General features: G+C 48.5%; 2 protein-coding genes across 2 annotated transcripts; both read right to left on the bottom strand.

Moving 5' to 3' along the window:
- Window positions 1-1,679: 1,679 nt before the first annotated feature.
- LOC4815634 (bromodomain-containing protein 4B) lies at window positions 1,680-5,608 on the bottom strand. Its single transcript, XM_033384018.1, has 3 exons — window positions 5,422-5,608; window positions 4,206-4,416; window positions 1,680-4,109 (listed from the first exon to the last, which is right to left on the bottom strand). Exons 1-3 carry the CDS (start codon window positions 5,479-5,481, stop codon window positions 1,891-1,893), a joined length of 2,490 nt encoding a protein of 829 aa, XP_033239909.1. The 5' UTR covers window positions 5,482-5,608; the 3' UTR covers window positions 1,680-1,890.
- Window positions 5,609-9,151: 3,543 nt separating this feature from the next.
- On the bottom strand, window positions 9,152-14,570 carry LOC4815685 (putative uncharacterized protein DDB_G0271606). Its single transcript, XM_001355429.4, has 3 exons — window positions 14,216-14,570; window positions 11,139-11,581; window positions 9,152-11,072 (listed from the first exon to the last, which is right to left on the bottom strand). The coding sequence occupies exons 1-3, from the start codon at window positions 14,234-14,236 to the stop codon at window positions 9,638-9,640; spliced, it is 1,899 nt and encodes a 632-aa protein (XP_001355465.3). The 5' UTR covers window positions 14,237-14,570; the 3' UTR covers window positions 9,152-9,637.
- Window positions 14,571-17,840: the final 3,270 nt, after the last annotated feature.

The following is a 17,840-nucleotide window of genomic DNA, read 5'->3' as shown; positions in this document are numbered from 1 at the left end:
ATGGTTGAGGGGCCTGGACTTTTACTTTTCGACGAGGCTGAAGCTGGAATCTGCGGTGGTCGTAGGCGGTCATTTCATAAATGTACGCAAAAATATTTAACTATTCCACACAAAAACACATACGCACAGATATGATATGAGCGCGAAACACCGAGCAAAACAAAACGCGAATCATGAAGCAAAAGGGAAATCAGATTCAATGCCGATTGATGGGCCACTGGGCGCATGGGCAGCACTGGCAGAAAGTGGGCAAGGCGGTATTTTTTTGGATATTTCCGCGCAAGGCCATCGATGGCACTATCGATAATATCGATGGAATTGATCGACCGTCCATATATCGTGTTGGGAGTAAAAATATGAATTCAAAGTCTCTAAAATTATCTAAGTACAAAAGGGTAAAAAGACTGGAAATCAATCTCTTACGAAAACCTCCTATAACAAAATCAAAGACAAAAAAAATTATTTTTTAAAACTGAAAAAGTCTCTGGAGAAAAAGACTACTTATAAGAGGAAATCACGAGCCGAAATTATGATAAATAAATTTTTACTGGAAGCGGAAAAGCATTTTATTTTTGTTTATTTTAGTTTATTTTATTTATTTCTAATTACTTATGACGCTTTTGATGGAAATGTCTATGTGAGTAATGGTGTTGCATCTATATTACTCGCATTATTTTTGCGTTAGTTTTAGCATTTGTTCTCGTAATTGATGATGAGTAATGGTCGTATTCCCCTATGCTGCCAGACCAATCTAATCTGAAAGGCAATGATGGTTGGTTGGCACACGAACACGCACAGCTGATTCAAAGTATAAAAACTCTGTCGGTATCTCTGCCGCTGCACCGCTGCGATCTGGTAAAAGATCGACTACGAATCCAGTGGAAGTTTTTGCCACCAGGAAAGTTCAGGAGGTTGCTCATCTAACGAATCGAGCACACGATGAGACTAACTTATTCGTTGACAGATCGTCCACGGTAAGTTCCAGAAGTGTCTTGGCGAGCAGGGAAGCACTAGACACCCTAAGCACGACAAAGTCAGTGCGGATCTATTGGGTTCCCAGCCACCAAAGCATCGAACGAAACGAGGGAGTGGACGTTCTGCACGAACATAAGATCTGAGAACGATCTCGTATGTACATACATATGTCCAAAACATACCATTGGAAGAGTGGAGGTTTATTTGCATTTCGTCCAAAAATTGTTGTTTTTTGTGACCGCGACGGACGGATCGATCATTCGATCTCAATCCAATAGATATTACTGTGCGACAGTGCATGGATAGTTCACATCCTCATTCTTCGATTAGGCAAATATACGTACTCACAAAATCGTAAATTAAAAATTCAAAACCCGCGATTTGGTGACTGAGCACTTTCATAATATTCAATCGGCACTTGAAGCTCTGATATCTCAAACATTTGTTGGGTTGCAAAGAGAATTGTATAGCCTTTTATAAGATTTTGTATTTGTGTCGATACAATGGCTATATTGTCCCAATAATCCAGTCCCGCGTGAACGCGGCATAAATGATCTGCTAGAGAAACTTTGGTTTTGCATTCATCGTTGAACAGAGCTGACAATCCGAAGTTGAAGCGTACATTGGAGCCCCTTAAATTCGAAAATCTGCTGATTTTTCCGGCTAACCTTCCTTACTGTGCAGGGAAAACACTTTCCAATTTCCAATTTCGCATTTAGTATTTGTTTATTACTGGGTAATTTGTTTGCGCTTTTCTAGTATGCTGACAAGCACCGGTTTTGGGTCCCGGGTCTGGGCAGCTGGCCGTAAAATAAATAATCATAAAATACTTAGAGTAACTAGCAAAAAAAATACATTCAACAATCAACAAAATGTTGCATAAAATCAGCTATGAGAGGGGGGACTGGGGGCGAACTACTTTTTGGGTGGGGGCCTCAGGGCGAGGCTGGCCTCCAGATCGCCACCCGCACTGGCGGCGCTCGTCCGCAGCTGCTTCTTGCCCGGAATCGGGTGGACATTGCCACCGCCGCCGCTGGAGCCGGCTCCGCTGCCGCCCCGCTTGCCACGCTTGCCACCGGCGGGCAGCGTCCCTCCAGAGGAGCCCTTGTACGTATGCTGGTAGCCGTAGCCCTCGGGATTATTGTTGAACTTAGGGCTGTAGCTGTCGTACTCAAGGCTGCTGTTGATCCCACCAACCTGACCCTGACCCTGGCCCTGCCCTTTGTGCTGTCCCTTGCCATGTGCATGGGCATGGGCGTGGGCGTGGCTGTGGCCGAGTGGGTGGCCGTGTGTGTGGACCAGTCGGAGCGGCTGCTCTGGCCAGGGTTCATGCTCCTCCTCGTACTTGGACCCCAGCGGCTCCTTCTTAAGCAGATAGGGATAGGGATTGACTATGGGGTAACCGTCCTCCTGGGACTGCAGCTGCAGCTGGAGCTTGGCCTGCTCCCGTTCCTCGCGCTCTGACTCCGGATCCGGCTCAGCAAAGTAGCCCGTGTAGCCCTTGTAGTCCGGATGGAGGTCTCCGGCGGCCGACTTTAGCTTTTGACGGTACTCGTGGATCGCCCGCTCCGCTTCCGGGTCGTGTCGCACTTTTTCGCCTTTAAACGGCAGCGAGTTAATGTCGTGGTAGATCTCAGAGTTGAAATACAGCTTGTGGGGCTTCCCGCCGGATCCCCGGGTATGCTGGTGGTGGTGTTGCAGCTGTTGGTCTTCCCCCGTCTCACGCTCCCGCTCACGTTCCCGCTCCCTTTCCCGCTCTGACCCACTGACCACATGGGACAGATCGAACTCTTCGATATTCTTGAGGGCAGCGCCATGGTCAAAGTGCTCCGTGCTCTTCAGGGGCAGCGTGTACGGCTTGGAGACCGTTTTCACGGTGGCCGTCTGAAGCGGTGCCCGCGTCTTGATCTTGTAGATGAACTCGACATTGGGACTGAGCTCGTCTACGGGTAGATCGGGCGCTTGGTAGGCGGTCTCCGTCTCGGACTGGAAGTGCTGCACTTGGGGCTTTGACTGGGCGTGGGAGTGCGACTGTGGCTGCGAGTGCGACGGAGAGTGGGGCTGAGACTGGGACTGGGGCTGGGTGTGCGACTGGGAGTGGGAGGTCGAGTGGAGATGAGGATGAGCCTTGGCCTGGTGCTGTTGCTGATGATGGTGGTGCGCCGTCACCTGACCGCCAGAGGGATGATGTTGGTGGTAAGACGACGATTGCTGGCGACCCTGTCCCGGCGGCGGAGTGTACTTCGGTCTCACCGTGCTGCTGCTGTAGCGCTTCTCATCGGAAATCGAGGAGATCGACGAGGACGCAGAGGTTGCTGAGGAGGAGGATGGAGCCGCCGAGGACACAGAAATGGAGGCGGATGCCGGCTTGTAGTATGTTTTGATGAGCGGAGGGGGCATCGACTGCGGCTGCTCCTGGGGCGTGCTCAGAATCTTGCCCTCTGCCTCCAGCTCTTTCATGTACTTGATCACCGACTTCTCGATTTGCTTCATGATCTCCGACTTGGGTATCTCCGTGGAGGCGGACACCCGCACCTTCTCCTCGGCTTCCGCTTCGAGATTGCGGTACAGCTGCGGCGGCGGATACGGGACATAGTTGTAGTATTTTGTGCGATACTGCCGCTCGATCTCCCCCGTTTGGGGCTGGGACTGGATCGACGGATCTCCCTGTTCGTAGAGCTCGTAGCTGCGGGTCACGGGCTCCTTCTCGTACACTGGAGCGGGAGCTTGCTGCGCCTGAAGCTCCTTCTGCAAGTGCAGCTCCAGGAGTTCTCGTTCCCGTTCCACATCCCTCTGCGGCTGCTCTGATGAAGCCTTGGGCTCCTTTGGGGCCGCCTGCGATTGCGTTAGGATCTGTGGCTGTGGCTGCTGGATCTGTATCTGTGGCTGTTTGTAGGCCAGCTTAATAGCATTGGCCACATACTCGGCGGCACTCTGCGAATCCTCCAGCGTGATCGCATCCTGATGGTTCATCGAAGCTGCTGCTGCTGCTGCTGCGGATGCTGCTGCTGATGGCCCAGAACCCACCCGAATTCCACTTGCAACTGCCGCTGTGGTCGTGCTCAGACTGCTGGGATACAGAGTCTCAGGTTCGGGTCGCACCAGATTCAATTCCACCTGTCCGTAGGCATAATCTGGGAAAGGGGGAGAGGGTTTCAGGTGTTTTTGGTTTCAGTGCTGCAGCGGCCTTTAATTGAAATCTGTTTTTCGCGCCTCTCTCTGGCACTCACCTTTGTTGGGCGTCTCTTTGGATCTGCTGTGGAGCACTGAATGGCTGGACCCTCGCCTGGTGTGGGTGCGTCCTGCGAGGGCCAGCTGATCCGGTACAGAGTCCTCCACCAGGGTCAGACCCCCTCCACCTCCTCCTCCGGAACGGCGGCGGCTGTGGCTGTGCCCCGAAGTTCCTGTGGTGACGGACACAGCGCTACACAGTGTTGACATCTGCAAGGGAGAGGTGCAAAAGGGGCGTGGCTGATCAATTTCACGGCAAATTGTCATCGAAATTCATCGGAAAAGTGCTCCAATTTGTTGTGTATACACTCATTTTCCAATTAAACTAATTAAGTCTACTATATTTTTAGCGTATTTACTTTCGCTTTTGTCGATCATGGAGGGGTAGGGAGGGAAAGACGGAAAGGAGGCAAAGAGACAAAGAGGGGGGGGTGGTGAAACAACAGGGTGATTGCAATTTCTAAATGATTGCTCTCGCTCTCTTAGGTTCAATGGCCCAAAGATCGTTGGTCGATTCAATGGAGGATGGTGGATGGAAAATGGAGATGTTGTGGCAGAGGGGCAGGCAGAGGGGTGAGTGAAACATTTTGTGGCATGAAGTGATTGCGGCACGCAATTGTTTATAGTATGTGCTGTGGATCGTTGTGGATCGCTGTGTGAATTAATATCAATATCCAAATATGGATAAACTGATAAATAGAAAACATAAAACCATACACAAAAATAAGATCATCGATCCATTGTCTGAGTTAATTTCATTTAATGTCTGTCGGACCCATAGAACCAAATAAAAATCATCTATGCAAATGGTTTCAAATAAAGCTCTGAATCGATTTGTGGGTTGAATGGAGAATCTGCTAACCATTTGGGAGTAAATATCCTTCAACCAATGTTTTCCGGTCTCCTTTGTGTGTCCAATGGTTACTTTAGAGATCTTATTGGGTCTTGAAAATATAGTACAGTTATCCACTTTGAAGGAACAGTATCTGTTTATGATGATAGAACCTTTCGAAACACTTTATTTAACAGGACTTTCTGCAGGATTTCTTGGAGACAAACCGAACGAAATGTTGCATGTTCCCGGCAGGGCACTATATAACGGCCAAAATACATTTCACATTTTCATTTATCCGTTCTAGGAATCACGTTTCACAAGAACAAAAAGCACTCCTTGCGCCGGATTTCGGGGATGGGTCTGCCTTGAGGATTACTTACGAGTAACAGCATATAGAGGCACAGCAGGCCGCGGCTGCGATTGAATGGAGCACTGTCCATTCTGATTGTGGAGCACTTCTGGATGAGGATGAGCTGAGGACTAGTCCGTGGATGACGATGCTGACGCGCTCTAATCGCAGACGTTTGGTGCGAACGCGTTTGGGTCTGTGGTGCAAGTGTTTGCGGCACGCTGGCGCAGTGCGGCTTTTATAATGATGCAGACCGTTGCAGCGGAAAATTTATGCGAATGTGCAGGCCAAAGAAAAAAGCACAAACATACGGAGAGAGAAAAGGAGAGAGAGAGCGAGAGAGACAAAGAGAGAGAAAAGTGCACAGAGATTAACTTTCGATGACAATTCAAATTGTAAAAATTGTAACGAGGCAATCGACGAAAACGCACTGGCGTATGCGTGATATGTACACCCATAATGACCCTCCCGATCCCCGATCCCCGATTCCCGAACCTCGACTCTGAGATCATGGACTACTCTTTGCTCTTCCACACAACGGGAAAACGGTAGAACTGGTTTCTCGGCTTCAGTTGCGACTTTGATGGCCAATTAAGCCATAAGCCAAATAGACAGACAAACAGTTCAATGAAATGTTTGGGGCTCGAAACGGTTTTAATACCTGTAATTGACTTGTAAAATCCTCGCCAGCAAAGGCATTTATTGGTCTAAGCGACAGCTAATCGATCAGGGAGCGGCTTCCCCACTCCACTCCAGAGGTTGATATCTTTGGATATCGGTAATCTGTCAAGCAATGTCAGGGCTCCACTTGATGTAGCCCTGAAGGATGCTTCATCAGGATGCTTGGTCCTCAATTAGTTTGGTCTCGTACAAGTGAAATATTCCTGGGTTTTCCCCTCAAGCTGTTTCCGAGAGACTGTATTCCAAAAGAGGTGCCTCAACCGCATGAAACCGCATGCGCAGCAGCCGCATGGCAGGCGCATGGGATACGAGATGGTAGATGGTTGGATGGGTGGATGGGTGGCTGGCCAAGTGTTTGTCTTCATGGTCACTGATTCAGTGCATAATAATTAACAAGGAGTGAGGCAGAGAGTGGCTGCAAGATTTATGATGATTTTCCATCAAATGTTGCAGTTGCAGCCATAGAAAATACCAGGCAACAATGTTGATTCCAATTTCAAGATTACGAGACCTTAGACATTAGCCAGAAGGATCGAAAGCGATCGCTGGGAATAGAGGGTGGTGCTGCCGATTGATTGGTTTTTGAGAGCTTGGCTCTGGGCTTTTTGGCTCACGAATTGCCATGAAATTCATTTTACGTGCCCCACAGGGCGTATGATTTATATTTTAATATTCTGGTGGGAGAAGCAGGCAAACAAAAAGCGAAACGAACACCGAAACACTTGCCACACTTAACGCCAGCGATAATGGCCGTAATAATCAAAAGCGAAACAAAGCGAAAAGCTGGCGGCAGTCTCCCTCCCCCCCGTCCACATGTGTGTGTGTTTGTTTGTGTTTGTGTTTGTGAAGATCAACAACCTGGCCAACAACCGAATGCGAATGCGATTGCGATCCATGCCCCGTTATGTGGCCAAAAGCTGCAGCCACCACAAATCCAATGGCAACGCCAGCAACAGAGGCAGCGACAGCGACAGCGACAGCGGCAGCGGCAGAAAAAGTGCAAGACAGACGTCCAACAGACAACAGCTAGCGCAATCGATAAACGGCCAGCAAACGATGACGTAGGCCACCCGAACAGTGGGGCCAGAGATCCACAGGTTAAGTCTTAAACGGAGACTGCTCTTTCATTCATTCGATTAATGTCTGGTTGGGTCGGGCAGCTGCTAAAGAAAGCGTCTGGATGGGACAAGTGTAAGGCCAAAGGCCATGTCAGTGATGGTTTGGCTGGCTTGGATGACTATTATGATGAGGTGGAAAATATGTATATATTGAAAAGAAAGGTTTCTTCCATATCTAAGATCAAGAAAGGTGTTTTTTTTCTTAGAGAATGAATGCTGCACAGCTCTTGGAACACACAAATACATATGTATATACTATGGGACAATTTTCAAATTCATAAAGATTTCTCCAATACTCGTACCACTGTGGCGGTAGCTACAACGCTTTGGAAAATGTTTGAAATATTACGTTTTGTGGCTGAGAGGAGACACCGGCTCTCCGACACCATCTCTGGCAACTTTTAAGCTTATTAATTTCTTGCAGTTGCTTGGTTGGTTTATGGGTCCATTGTTGGGGGAGGTCGTTTAGATCATAACGAGAGTTTTTCATTTCGGTTGCGGTTTTTTCTGGATCTCTGGAAGTCGAGCGGAAATGGCAGTGATTCATTAGAAGGAAGCACCGCTCCAGCTGGGAAGCGGCAGTCGCTCCCAATTGAAAGTTTTTCATCACTTGAATCAGATTGAATAAGATGGGGCTGTGGTGCCAGAGGTGGGCTCTTGGCAGACTTCCCGGCCCCCGGCAATCCGTGACAGCAATGACAACCAGAAACTTTCGATTTCCACCATCCAGGGCGGGGCCCGGCCTGGGCAGAGCTCCAAGAAGCGGACAACCAGCTGTCCGGGAAGCCGCAGATCAGACATCAGCCCATCAGTCGATGGGCAGGAAGACCAGAGTATGCAAATGGGGAATGCGATAGGGGAATCTCTCGACCAAAGATTACGGAAGTGGCATAGTATTTTGTGGCTCTCCACTACCCGTACCCTTCTCCACTCTTCAGCTTCTTTTTTAATTTGAGTGGAAAGTGGAAAGAGACGCTGCCGCATTTCAAAATTATAGAAATTGGCACAATTTACCATCCATTGCGGCAGCTGATTATGCTAATTGTTCGCGGCCATACCTGCTGCTGCTGTCGATGGGGATCTTTACGTAAACAGCGTTTGGCCGCAATTTTGCAACCCAATGTGGCAAGGAAAAAACGCCACCAATTTGTCGGAAACTATGTGAAAGTCATTGGGAGTTGTAGTTATTTCTGGAACTGCAATTGCAATATATTAGATCACTAGATCACTGGAGGATAAAGAGAGGAGTTAGGGTGAGGAGTTAGCGGAGCTGAACAGACACTTTGAAGAGCGATCAAGGGGAGATGTAGGATAGCGATCAGAATGTTTATCTAATGAAGAAGGAATGAAAGTTTAGCCTCAGAGGCTTATTGAACATTGACGATTGACAGATTTTCCGGAAGTAAGAGTACAACTAACTCGGCCAGAAATATCAGTAAATAGATGATTCCTTAGTTTTTTTTAGTTCTGAACCAGTTTCTTAATCGTAATAGATCAACGTGACCATGTAAGAAGATAAGATCATCAGTAGATCAGAAAAAGGAACTTTCCAAGTTCAGATCTTTGATCACAGGCTTCCCTTACCTCAATCAGTTTGATATACAACCACTACCCTCCCATTAATCCCACTCTTAAAGTGCATGATGGATCTGTGTTGATCCTCAAGATCTATTTTAAAACCGTCTTCCCCACCCATTCCGAATGGTTCAGCAGTACATTTCCTATTGTATATTTTGATCGTGATTTAGGTGTTTTGCGTGTTTTCGATTACGAGTGCAACCAAATACTCGTAATGATTGGCATTTAGCACTCGAGTTATTTGGAGTTTCATTTCGCCAGCTGCAATCGATGCTAGCTGGCTATTTTTATGGGTTTCGTGCGTGACTTCCGTGACTACTTACAGCACTCCCCCTCCCATCGGTGGAAGCACCCCCCAGCGCCCTGTTTGGTGTTGCTTGCAAATTGATTTTTGTTTCGTTTAATTATGTAAAAATATAAGTACAGATATGTAAATTCAAGAACTACGTTTCGTTACAAACTAATTATTGCACACGTTTTCAGCACATTTTTGTGGTTAACAAAAAAAAAAACCAAACAAATAACACATAATAAATGAGAATGAAAGCGCAGGCGGAGATGAGGTGAGCCCGGGTCATCGAGAAACCACAGCATACGTCTGGGCGGAATATGCAAACGGTAGTAATTCGATCTTAGAAAAACCACTGCATACTTCTGGGCTGCTCACATAGCTGCCGCCGATAAGTATGCAATGGATTGATGGATGGCCAATCACCAATGTGGATTGGTAGTAATCCGATATCTGGAGAAACTCCAATCCCACAGGGGGTTGGGCAGAATAAATACTAATGAACGGATTTCAGGCACGAGAAGCAACTTCAACAGCATTACGACTACGATTACGAGATAGTACTAAGAATGGATGAGCCCTTAGCCCTCCAGCAGCTGCGTCGTCTTGTACTCCACCGCCGAGCCCATCTCTGCACCGAGCTTCTCCCGCACGTACTCCCGGATCTGTTGCAGCCGCTGGTCGCCGACTGCTGCCGCCGCGGCCTCGGGGTGCGCCTTCGCCGAACGCTTGCCCTGGCGCATCTTGAGGCCGTGGGCATGGTAGTTGTACGGCTGCTGAGACGGAGCACTTTCCTCGGAGGCGCCTTCCTGCTGTTCCTCCTGCTGTTCCTGGTGGTGGTGCTGCTGCTGCTGCTGCTGTTGGGAGTACTGGCGCAGGGTAGGGTACATGTGGCTGGGGTGCGAATTGAATATGACCTTGGTGTGGGTGGGCCGCGGATTGTTCTCCGTGATGGGGAGACTGTGCTCCTGCTCCTGCTCGTGCTCCGCCTCGGGGGCAGTGGGTGGCTCTGACTCGGGCACATAGATCGGTTGCTGTTGTGCCTGATGTTGCTGTTGCGGCTGATGTGGCAGCGGTTCGCCGTAGTCCGCCTGCGGGGCTGCATCGACATATTCCGGCTGTGGGGCCATGGCTATCAGGTAGAGCTGCGGCTGTGCCTGGCCCTGACCATGGCCATGGGACTGCGGCTGGGCGTAGTAGAACTGTGTCTGCTGCTGGTAGCCTGTTGGCGTATAGTAGGCCTCGTGCGGTGGCTGTTCGTACTGCTGCACCTGCTGCTGATGCTGTTGCTGCTGCTGGTGGCGTCCCTTGTAGCTCTGGTAGACATCGTCGATGGCCGCATACTGTACTGGCTGGGGCGTTGGCGCCAGTTGGTGGGAATAGCTCACATCGGGATGGTAGGGCCCCTGATCGGGGGCACCATATTGCTGCGAGAGATCCAAAGGTTGCTGCTGCTGCTGGTGTTGATGGTGTTGCTGCTGCTGCTGCTGGTGCTGCTCGGCCTCTTGGAGCAGGCTCAAGTACTGGGCTGCTCGGATCTCCAGGTACTGCTGCAACAGGGTCTGGAGATGGGCTGCGTACTTTGCGGGGCCTGGGATGCGCAGGACGATGACGGGCTCCTGGTAGCCGCCCTGATCCGCATGCTCCTCCTCCTGAGGCAGATCGATCTGGGGCTGCTCCAGGCCATGGCTTGGATGCGCCTGATGCGGTTGGTGCTCCTGGGGCTGTGTCGGATGTGGGGGCTGTGTCTCGTAGGTAGTCTGTGGCTTCAGCTCGTAGGAATACGAGGGCTCGATGGTCACGCTTGTCACGTGCTGCTGCTGTTGCTGCTGCGGTGGCTGTTGGTGCTCCTGCGGTTCTTCTGGCTCCTGCGGTTGGGGATGGGCAAAGCCGGAGGGAGCATAGCTCCCATAGGTATCTAGTGGCGCCTCTGTGGCCGGAATGTCGTGCTGGGAGTACGGATAGAACATGAACTTGGGCGGCGTGTAGTCGTACCCCTGATGGGCATAGCCATATCTACAATAGATTGCCATGATTAGAGTTTGGTTAGAGTTGCATTGGTTGGTTGATTAGATGACTCACCCCAGATCTCCTTCGATCGTCCGCTTGCTGTTCTTGCCGCCACTACCCGTGGAATTGTCCCGCTCCACCTTGATCTTGATCTTGTCCCCATGCAGCTTGAACTGCTTGTCCAGCTCCTTGATGAACTCCAGATCATCAGCGGGCAGGTTGCTAAAGCTCGCGGCCAAGGCGGGTGCCTTGGTGCTGCCTCTAGTGACGGTGCTCGGTCTGGTGGTCTTCCCGATCTTCACGCGTGGCTTGCTCGGCTTGGTGGTCGTCCCACTGCTGCTTGTTCCCCCCCTGCCGGATGTGGTGCTGCCCGATGTGGAAGTGGTCGCCGCGGTCGGCGTCTTGGTCGGTCGCTTCTTCAGCGTCGTCACCTTCTTGGGGTAGCTGGATGCCTTGGTGGGCGCCTCCGGCTGACCCAAGCCACTGGCCAGACACACGGCCGCACTCAGGGTGCACTGTAAGATCAGAAAAGAAAAGCATTGGAGCATCAGCATTAGTTTGGACACGGGTACGAGTGGCTTTTGTCTAGCCATCGCTTTGTTTCTTCCCAAGGTGAGAGACAGGGACAGAGACGGAGACGGAGGCGATCGACAATGATCTCAATCTCAACATCTCGATCTCCATATCGATGTCGATGCCGATGTCGATCGTTAAATGATCAATGCGCTGCCGCGATCAAACTCAAATCTGGGGGCATATTAAAGGTTTCACTTTTGACATTTCGTCAAGTGAATGCTTGCGGTGCTTTTTAGGAGCGGTAGGGAGGGAGCTGCGGCAAAGACGCGGCTAGTCATGTAGTGTTGTAATCGAATCTGGCTCGATCTCATCTCAGCAGGTTCGTCGTGTCTTTAGTATTTTGTGTGTGTGTATTTTGTGCCGGCCAGATGGTGACAGATAGGTTAATGGCTTAGGTTATCGATGAGTTATGGATAAGCTGCCAACTAATGAGGAATCGATTATGATCGATAGCTATCGATAAATGGTGATTATTTGTTAAAAAAGTTGATTTATTGATGATGATGCTTGTAGAATCTTCTGATATGATGCTTATGTGGAATGCAAAGCGATATATATATATATATCATATCAAAAATAATCGAATTGGTCATGGAATTCTTTTGATATGTTGCAAATATCGAAATATGAATCGAATGCGATCGAAATAAGTCTTCAAATTGATGGGGAAATTTCATTTTCCATTTACACCAACAATCCCACCAGCCTATAATTGATAAGCCCATTGCAAAATCAAACTGCATCTGTAATCGATATTTTAATCCCTTTTTAATTGCTGCAAACCCACTCCCAGTCTATATATCTGCATACGTATGGAATTTCAAAAGCAATGCCTGACCAGCAACAAGGAGCTGTCGGATAGCTAAGTTTTAATTGCATTTTGTCACTCAATAACCGCTTGGTAGAGTACCACATAGAGCGCTCACTCGAGTGTCTGATGTGTGCGATGTGTGTGCAAAAGCCCGAAAACTGGGGCAGTGTGTCAAGTCATTTTAATAGCTCTCTTCTTGTTTTCGTTGGGTTCTGCTTATGTTGCGGTGACTGTCGTTGCCTCGTTTCGTTGTTGTTTCGTAGCTTGTTAAGCAGGAAGAGTTTTTCGGCAGACTTGCCACACAACAAGCGCCGCCACAAAGGCAGCAAATTTCTTGTCAAATGTTAGCATGTGAGCTGTGGGAGCCCGAACAGAAGAGCTGCCTGCCTACCGTACGGGGGATCGGCGATGGAGGAGGAGGTCTAAAGTTGCTCATGCTGCTGTTGCTGCTGCTGGTGCAGTTGTTTATATAATCTATGGTCCGGCAGCAGCAACTACTCGGATCTGTCTCTCCAGCATTGATTTATCTTTGCCAACTATTTTCTGTAATAATTTAATTTAATTGCATTCGGCTCTTTGGGGTTGCCTTTCACTTTACAACAGAATGGATCCGCTGAGAAGATACTATGCATTGCCATGGATAATGCTCTTGCAGGTATGGCAATCGGTTAGTCCTAAAATCTGCCCCACACTCTACTCTACAGATGACATGTGTGCTTCTGCTGTTTCTGGTGCTTTCTCGCCCACTCGGGGGATGAGTCGCTTGTACATCATCAAAAATCAACAGCTGCAACATCAAAGAAACCACACCAGCTCGAGGCAAAGGCAGAGGCAAACGATCGTCACGCAACGCGTGCAAATTAGTCGGACTCGAATTTTTGCTCAGTTTGGTGGGTTTGTGTTTAGTTTTTGTTACTGTTTTTGCTTGGCTTTCGTTGTTGCATCATCGACATCATCTGCAACATAACTTGTGGCAACATTACTTGTGGCAACAGCAGCAGCATTAAAGCCAGGCACAAAACAATAAAATGTAAATTAGACAAGCCCAGATTATCCTGCCAGAGCCAAAGCCAAAGCCAAAGCAAGAGCCAGCCCCCAGCGGTCCAATCCCCCACTTCAGATGGTAATAACTTTATGTAACCACATGAGAGAGAGAACGAGAGAGAGAGAGAGAAAGAGGCAGCAACTGGCGGGGGGAAACGAGTTCTGGTTGCGCCACAATCCCCACAGAGTGGCCATTCTCTGGGGTGATCAGACCAGACTAAGGTCTCGTCCAATTATCAGCCAATCTCTGATGCCATGTGATGGCCGGCCCTTCGCTGTGGTCCGAGATTGATGGACAAGGGCAAGGGCAGTGCCAGTGCCAGTGGTAGCGACAGCGACAGCTACAGTAAAGGTGCAGCCAAGCGAGGAGGTCGATATCTAAAAGGAATCGCCACTGCCACTCTATTCCGTCTGAGAGCCAGAGACCGGAGTTCATTGCATCCTGTGACCAGATCAGTGAACTGCCTGGGGCGGGGCGCCGTGGTTGTGGCTGTGGCTTGGTTTTCCCGGTTTCCCGCAGAGCTGCAGCTGACCAAGCCAAGCCGGCTGAGCAACTGGAAACTGCAACTGGAATGCAAATTAATTTGTCAGGCTTGAAGAGGGGGAGGCAGCCTGAGCCAGTAGAGTTGAAGGGGGTTGGGGCAATGGTTGGGACAGTGGGAGCGGCTGTAGATCTCTTCCGGGAGATTGTGCAATCCACCCCATCACGGAATCTTACCAGTATCAATGCCAATCGCATGGCTGTCTCGGGCAGTTCCTCCTACGCCAATGAGCGAACAATGCACATTCAAAGCGACTTCTCACGCACTTGTACTTTTGTCTAGAGATCGTATGTATCCAATTTGGCGGCACTTTCTTCTCCCGAATTTCGTGGCACAAAAAAAACAAACAGCTATACTTAGTAGGGGCGGAGGAGGCACAACCGAATGGGGCAGATACTCGTCGTTGGTGGGTGCCGTGCCCGATATCGATAAAGTGGAGTCTGTGCGGATGGAGCTGCGATGCCAGCGTTCAAAAGTCGCGCCTTGTACTGTGGATGGCGCTGGCGATGCTCGCGGGTTTTATATCGCACACTTTGCCAACCGCAGCAGCACCACCAGCTCCACCAATACCATCAACAACTCACCACTAATACAGCCACAACCACAGCTAAAACTTTTGGTCTTCGTCTTCGTCTGGGTTGCATCAAGCCACTTGGCCAGTCAGTCAGCGGAGTCACTCGCCGGATTCGGATTCGGTCTCGGATTTGGACTCGGATTTGGATTCAGAGCTGGTGCTGGCGCTGGTAGCTGATGGCTGGTGGCTGGAGTCGAGGGCAGAGCGTGCGGAACGATCCGATCTCCGATCTCTGTGGACGAGTTCACCAGCAATGACACCGCACGTCCACATGAGTATCTCTGTGTGTGTGTGTGTGTGTGAATGGGGTGTCTGTGTGTCTGTGTCTGTGTCTGAAGGTGTAGGTTGCCTGGGATATTGCCTCAGCTGTAAGCAAACTGCTGCAGATACTTACTACAAGAGCAGATAGAAAGATCTTCGCATTTGTTGTTCAACTGTAAACTGTGTGTGTGTGTTTCTGTGGGGAAGTGGCAGATGGGTTGTTTTTTTCGAATGTTCGTGGAAAGTTCGAATCATCTAATAACACGAGGGGTGCTTAAAAGCATCGTATTACACGCTAATGAGGATCTTACCTGAGGTTGTCACCCAACCGCTCTATACTCTGCCAGATTTTGTTCGTACTCTTTGTACTCTTCAAGGCATTATATGTAAACATTCTATGTATACTTTATCCCTTCTTATGCTTCAACTGTGTTAGTAGGACTTTCACATTTGTAGAATTATCTTATTTACCTGAAGCCCGAATGAAGAAGCCCTTTCCGCCTCGTGAGCTCTGCCTTTCTCCCAAGGTGGCTTAGCAATTAAGGGTGGGGTTTCTGTCTGGCATGTAATCAAAGAGAGCGCATCACCTCCCTTTCTACCTTTCTCTCCCTCCACGCATTCATCGCCAGTTCTCTTCTAGTGAAAATCGTACGTTCTCCTTGCTGCCATCTTACCATGGATTAGCTTGCATTGAATATTTTATAGATATATAAGTACATAAATATACGTGCATAAATATAAACTGAGGCCAGGGTATCTAAGTGCACCACAGAAGTTTACATACAGTTTCATACAATCTTGTTTTTCTCATTCTGGTTGCAATGATTATCCAATTTGTTTTCCCAAGAAAATATGTATTTCATCTTCTGGATGTATTTATTGTCTATTGTAAGAAATTCCCATTCCCACATATGTATGTACAATTGTATTCATAGTCTTTGAAACCCAAAAAAATTCCTTAATTTTCAACAAATTTAAAATTTTTTCAAGCTGTAAGAACTTCGTTTTGTAATTTTTAAGCAATATCGATAATGTATTTCAGACTCTTTTTCATTTAATTAGCAGCGAATGATGTCTGTTTTGTTATGGTTACCAGTGTAATTGAATTACACTACTCGTACTTGGCACTATTTCAATATATTTCCGCGTTATTCCTCCATAGAGTATTATATTTCCATTGTAGTGTAATCTACAGCTTCAAACTATCTTTACGCATCATTCAACTCCGTGAGAACCCGACGACTGACCTTGCCTCGCCATGGGAGATCGCACCTTTCACAAAGGGCTCCCCAATCCACAGACACAGACCTTTCGCTTGCAGCTTGTTGGCCTTTCTTTGGAGACAAGAGACTTGACTCTTCCATGCCTCTGGCTATTCTTCTGTCTTCTGTCCGATTTCCAGTTCAAGTTCAAAGTCATAAAAAATTGGCGCAACTTTTGGCCGCTGCCAGAGATGATGATGGTCCCATCCACTCCATTCGATTCCAGTCCAGTCCGGTCCGGTCCAGGCCAGAGCTAGGTCCATTCCAGAGGCCTTTCATTTTGAGTGAATAAGTTTTATGGCGTTTATTGTGGGGCATCGTGTCTGGCTTTTGTATGAGTATTATAATGATTTCTATGCCCTGCACAAAGGCACGAACCGATCGAAACATAAAATTTGCATAGAAACAATTGCAGATCGAGGGCTGGCTAGCCGAGAGATACGGAGGAGAAAGATACGCCAAGGGGTCCGCGAGTAGTGGCAATTTAATTGGCGCATTAACTTGTCTTCGCTCGGGTCTGGGTTGGGGCTTGGGTCTGGGTTGGGACTGGGACTGGGACTGGGACTTTGACTGGGCTGGGGCTGGGGCTGGGGCTGGGGCCAGCGCGAAAAGAGAAATGGCATAACAAGAGTTTGTGTTTTTAGGTGGGATTTTGTAATCCGCTTTGTCAAAAACACACAAAACAGAGCACAGAGGCAGCAGAGGCAGCAGAGATAACGATAAAACAGCAAACATATAGCTGAATGCTCAAAAACTTCATTCGCAATCATTGTTGCATTGTCGAAAGTTGTTTTCGGTTGCTTTGATAGATACCCTTGGATGGAGAGAAGAGTCTGAAGGAAAAGGTCGGAGAAGCTTTAATTGATTGTAGTACGTATCCATTCGGGAACTACAGCCATGATCGCTTGGGAGCTTAGAAGGCTCTTTAGGAATAAGAAGTCGTACGATGGTGTTATTCTTTTAGTTAGGGGATGCTCATTGGTACTGTGATTTTTCTCATCATCTGTCCACATATTTTCAAATGGTTGGTAAAGAAAAGACTGTCAGTTCTCAAGGATTTCGCTGGTTTCGATTCCTCTAAAATCTTTTGGTATCGACAGCAATTGAAATATTGGTCACAGCACAAGTTCGATGCTCTTTTGTGCCGCTGTCAATGACTATGGCGAATCGAAACGATAGACTCCGATCCATGGCTCTGCAAACATTGCACAATGGCACAGCATCAACGTTCAGCCTCAACCTTAGCTCAATTTCAACTAGCGAAGAGCTCATTGTCTGATCTTTCTTAAGCTGCAACAATGTCACTTAGTCAGCGACTATTATGCGGCATTACTAGTATTCATTGTGAAGATGCGACTTGAGCAAACGGGCCTACGGAAAAGCCATTGAGTCAGCCATTGGGCGTGAGGTAGAAGCGCACATAAATCCACCATCGAGAAGGTTGGCCGTGGGTAGGCTTCAGAGGGCCTACAAAAGACCCTTCTTCAATGGAAACTATTCATATTTTTTCAGCCAGATTTACGAGCCACAAACTGGAGCATGATTTGACCCCCAAAGTGAGGTCAAGCTTGTGCCTCCAACGGGGTATCGCGGTACCCCATCTACGGAATCATCCGAAGCTGCAGTCAGGAAGTGGCCCATCCACATGTCTCACTTCAAGCCAGAGGGCAGGGCCCCACTCAGCCTCATTTGCTGTCTGCATAT

This window comes from Drosophila pseudoobscura, chromosome X (assembly GCF_009870125.1).
Source record: "Drosophila pseudoobscura strain MV-25-SWS-2005 chromosome X, UCI_Dpse_MV25, whole genome shotgun sequence".
Lineage (NCBI taxonomy): Eukaryota > Metazoa > Arthropoda > Insecta > Diptera > Drosophilidae > Drosophila > Drosophila pseudoobscura.
This window is presented reverse-complemented; position numbering and strand designations above follow the sequence as displayed.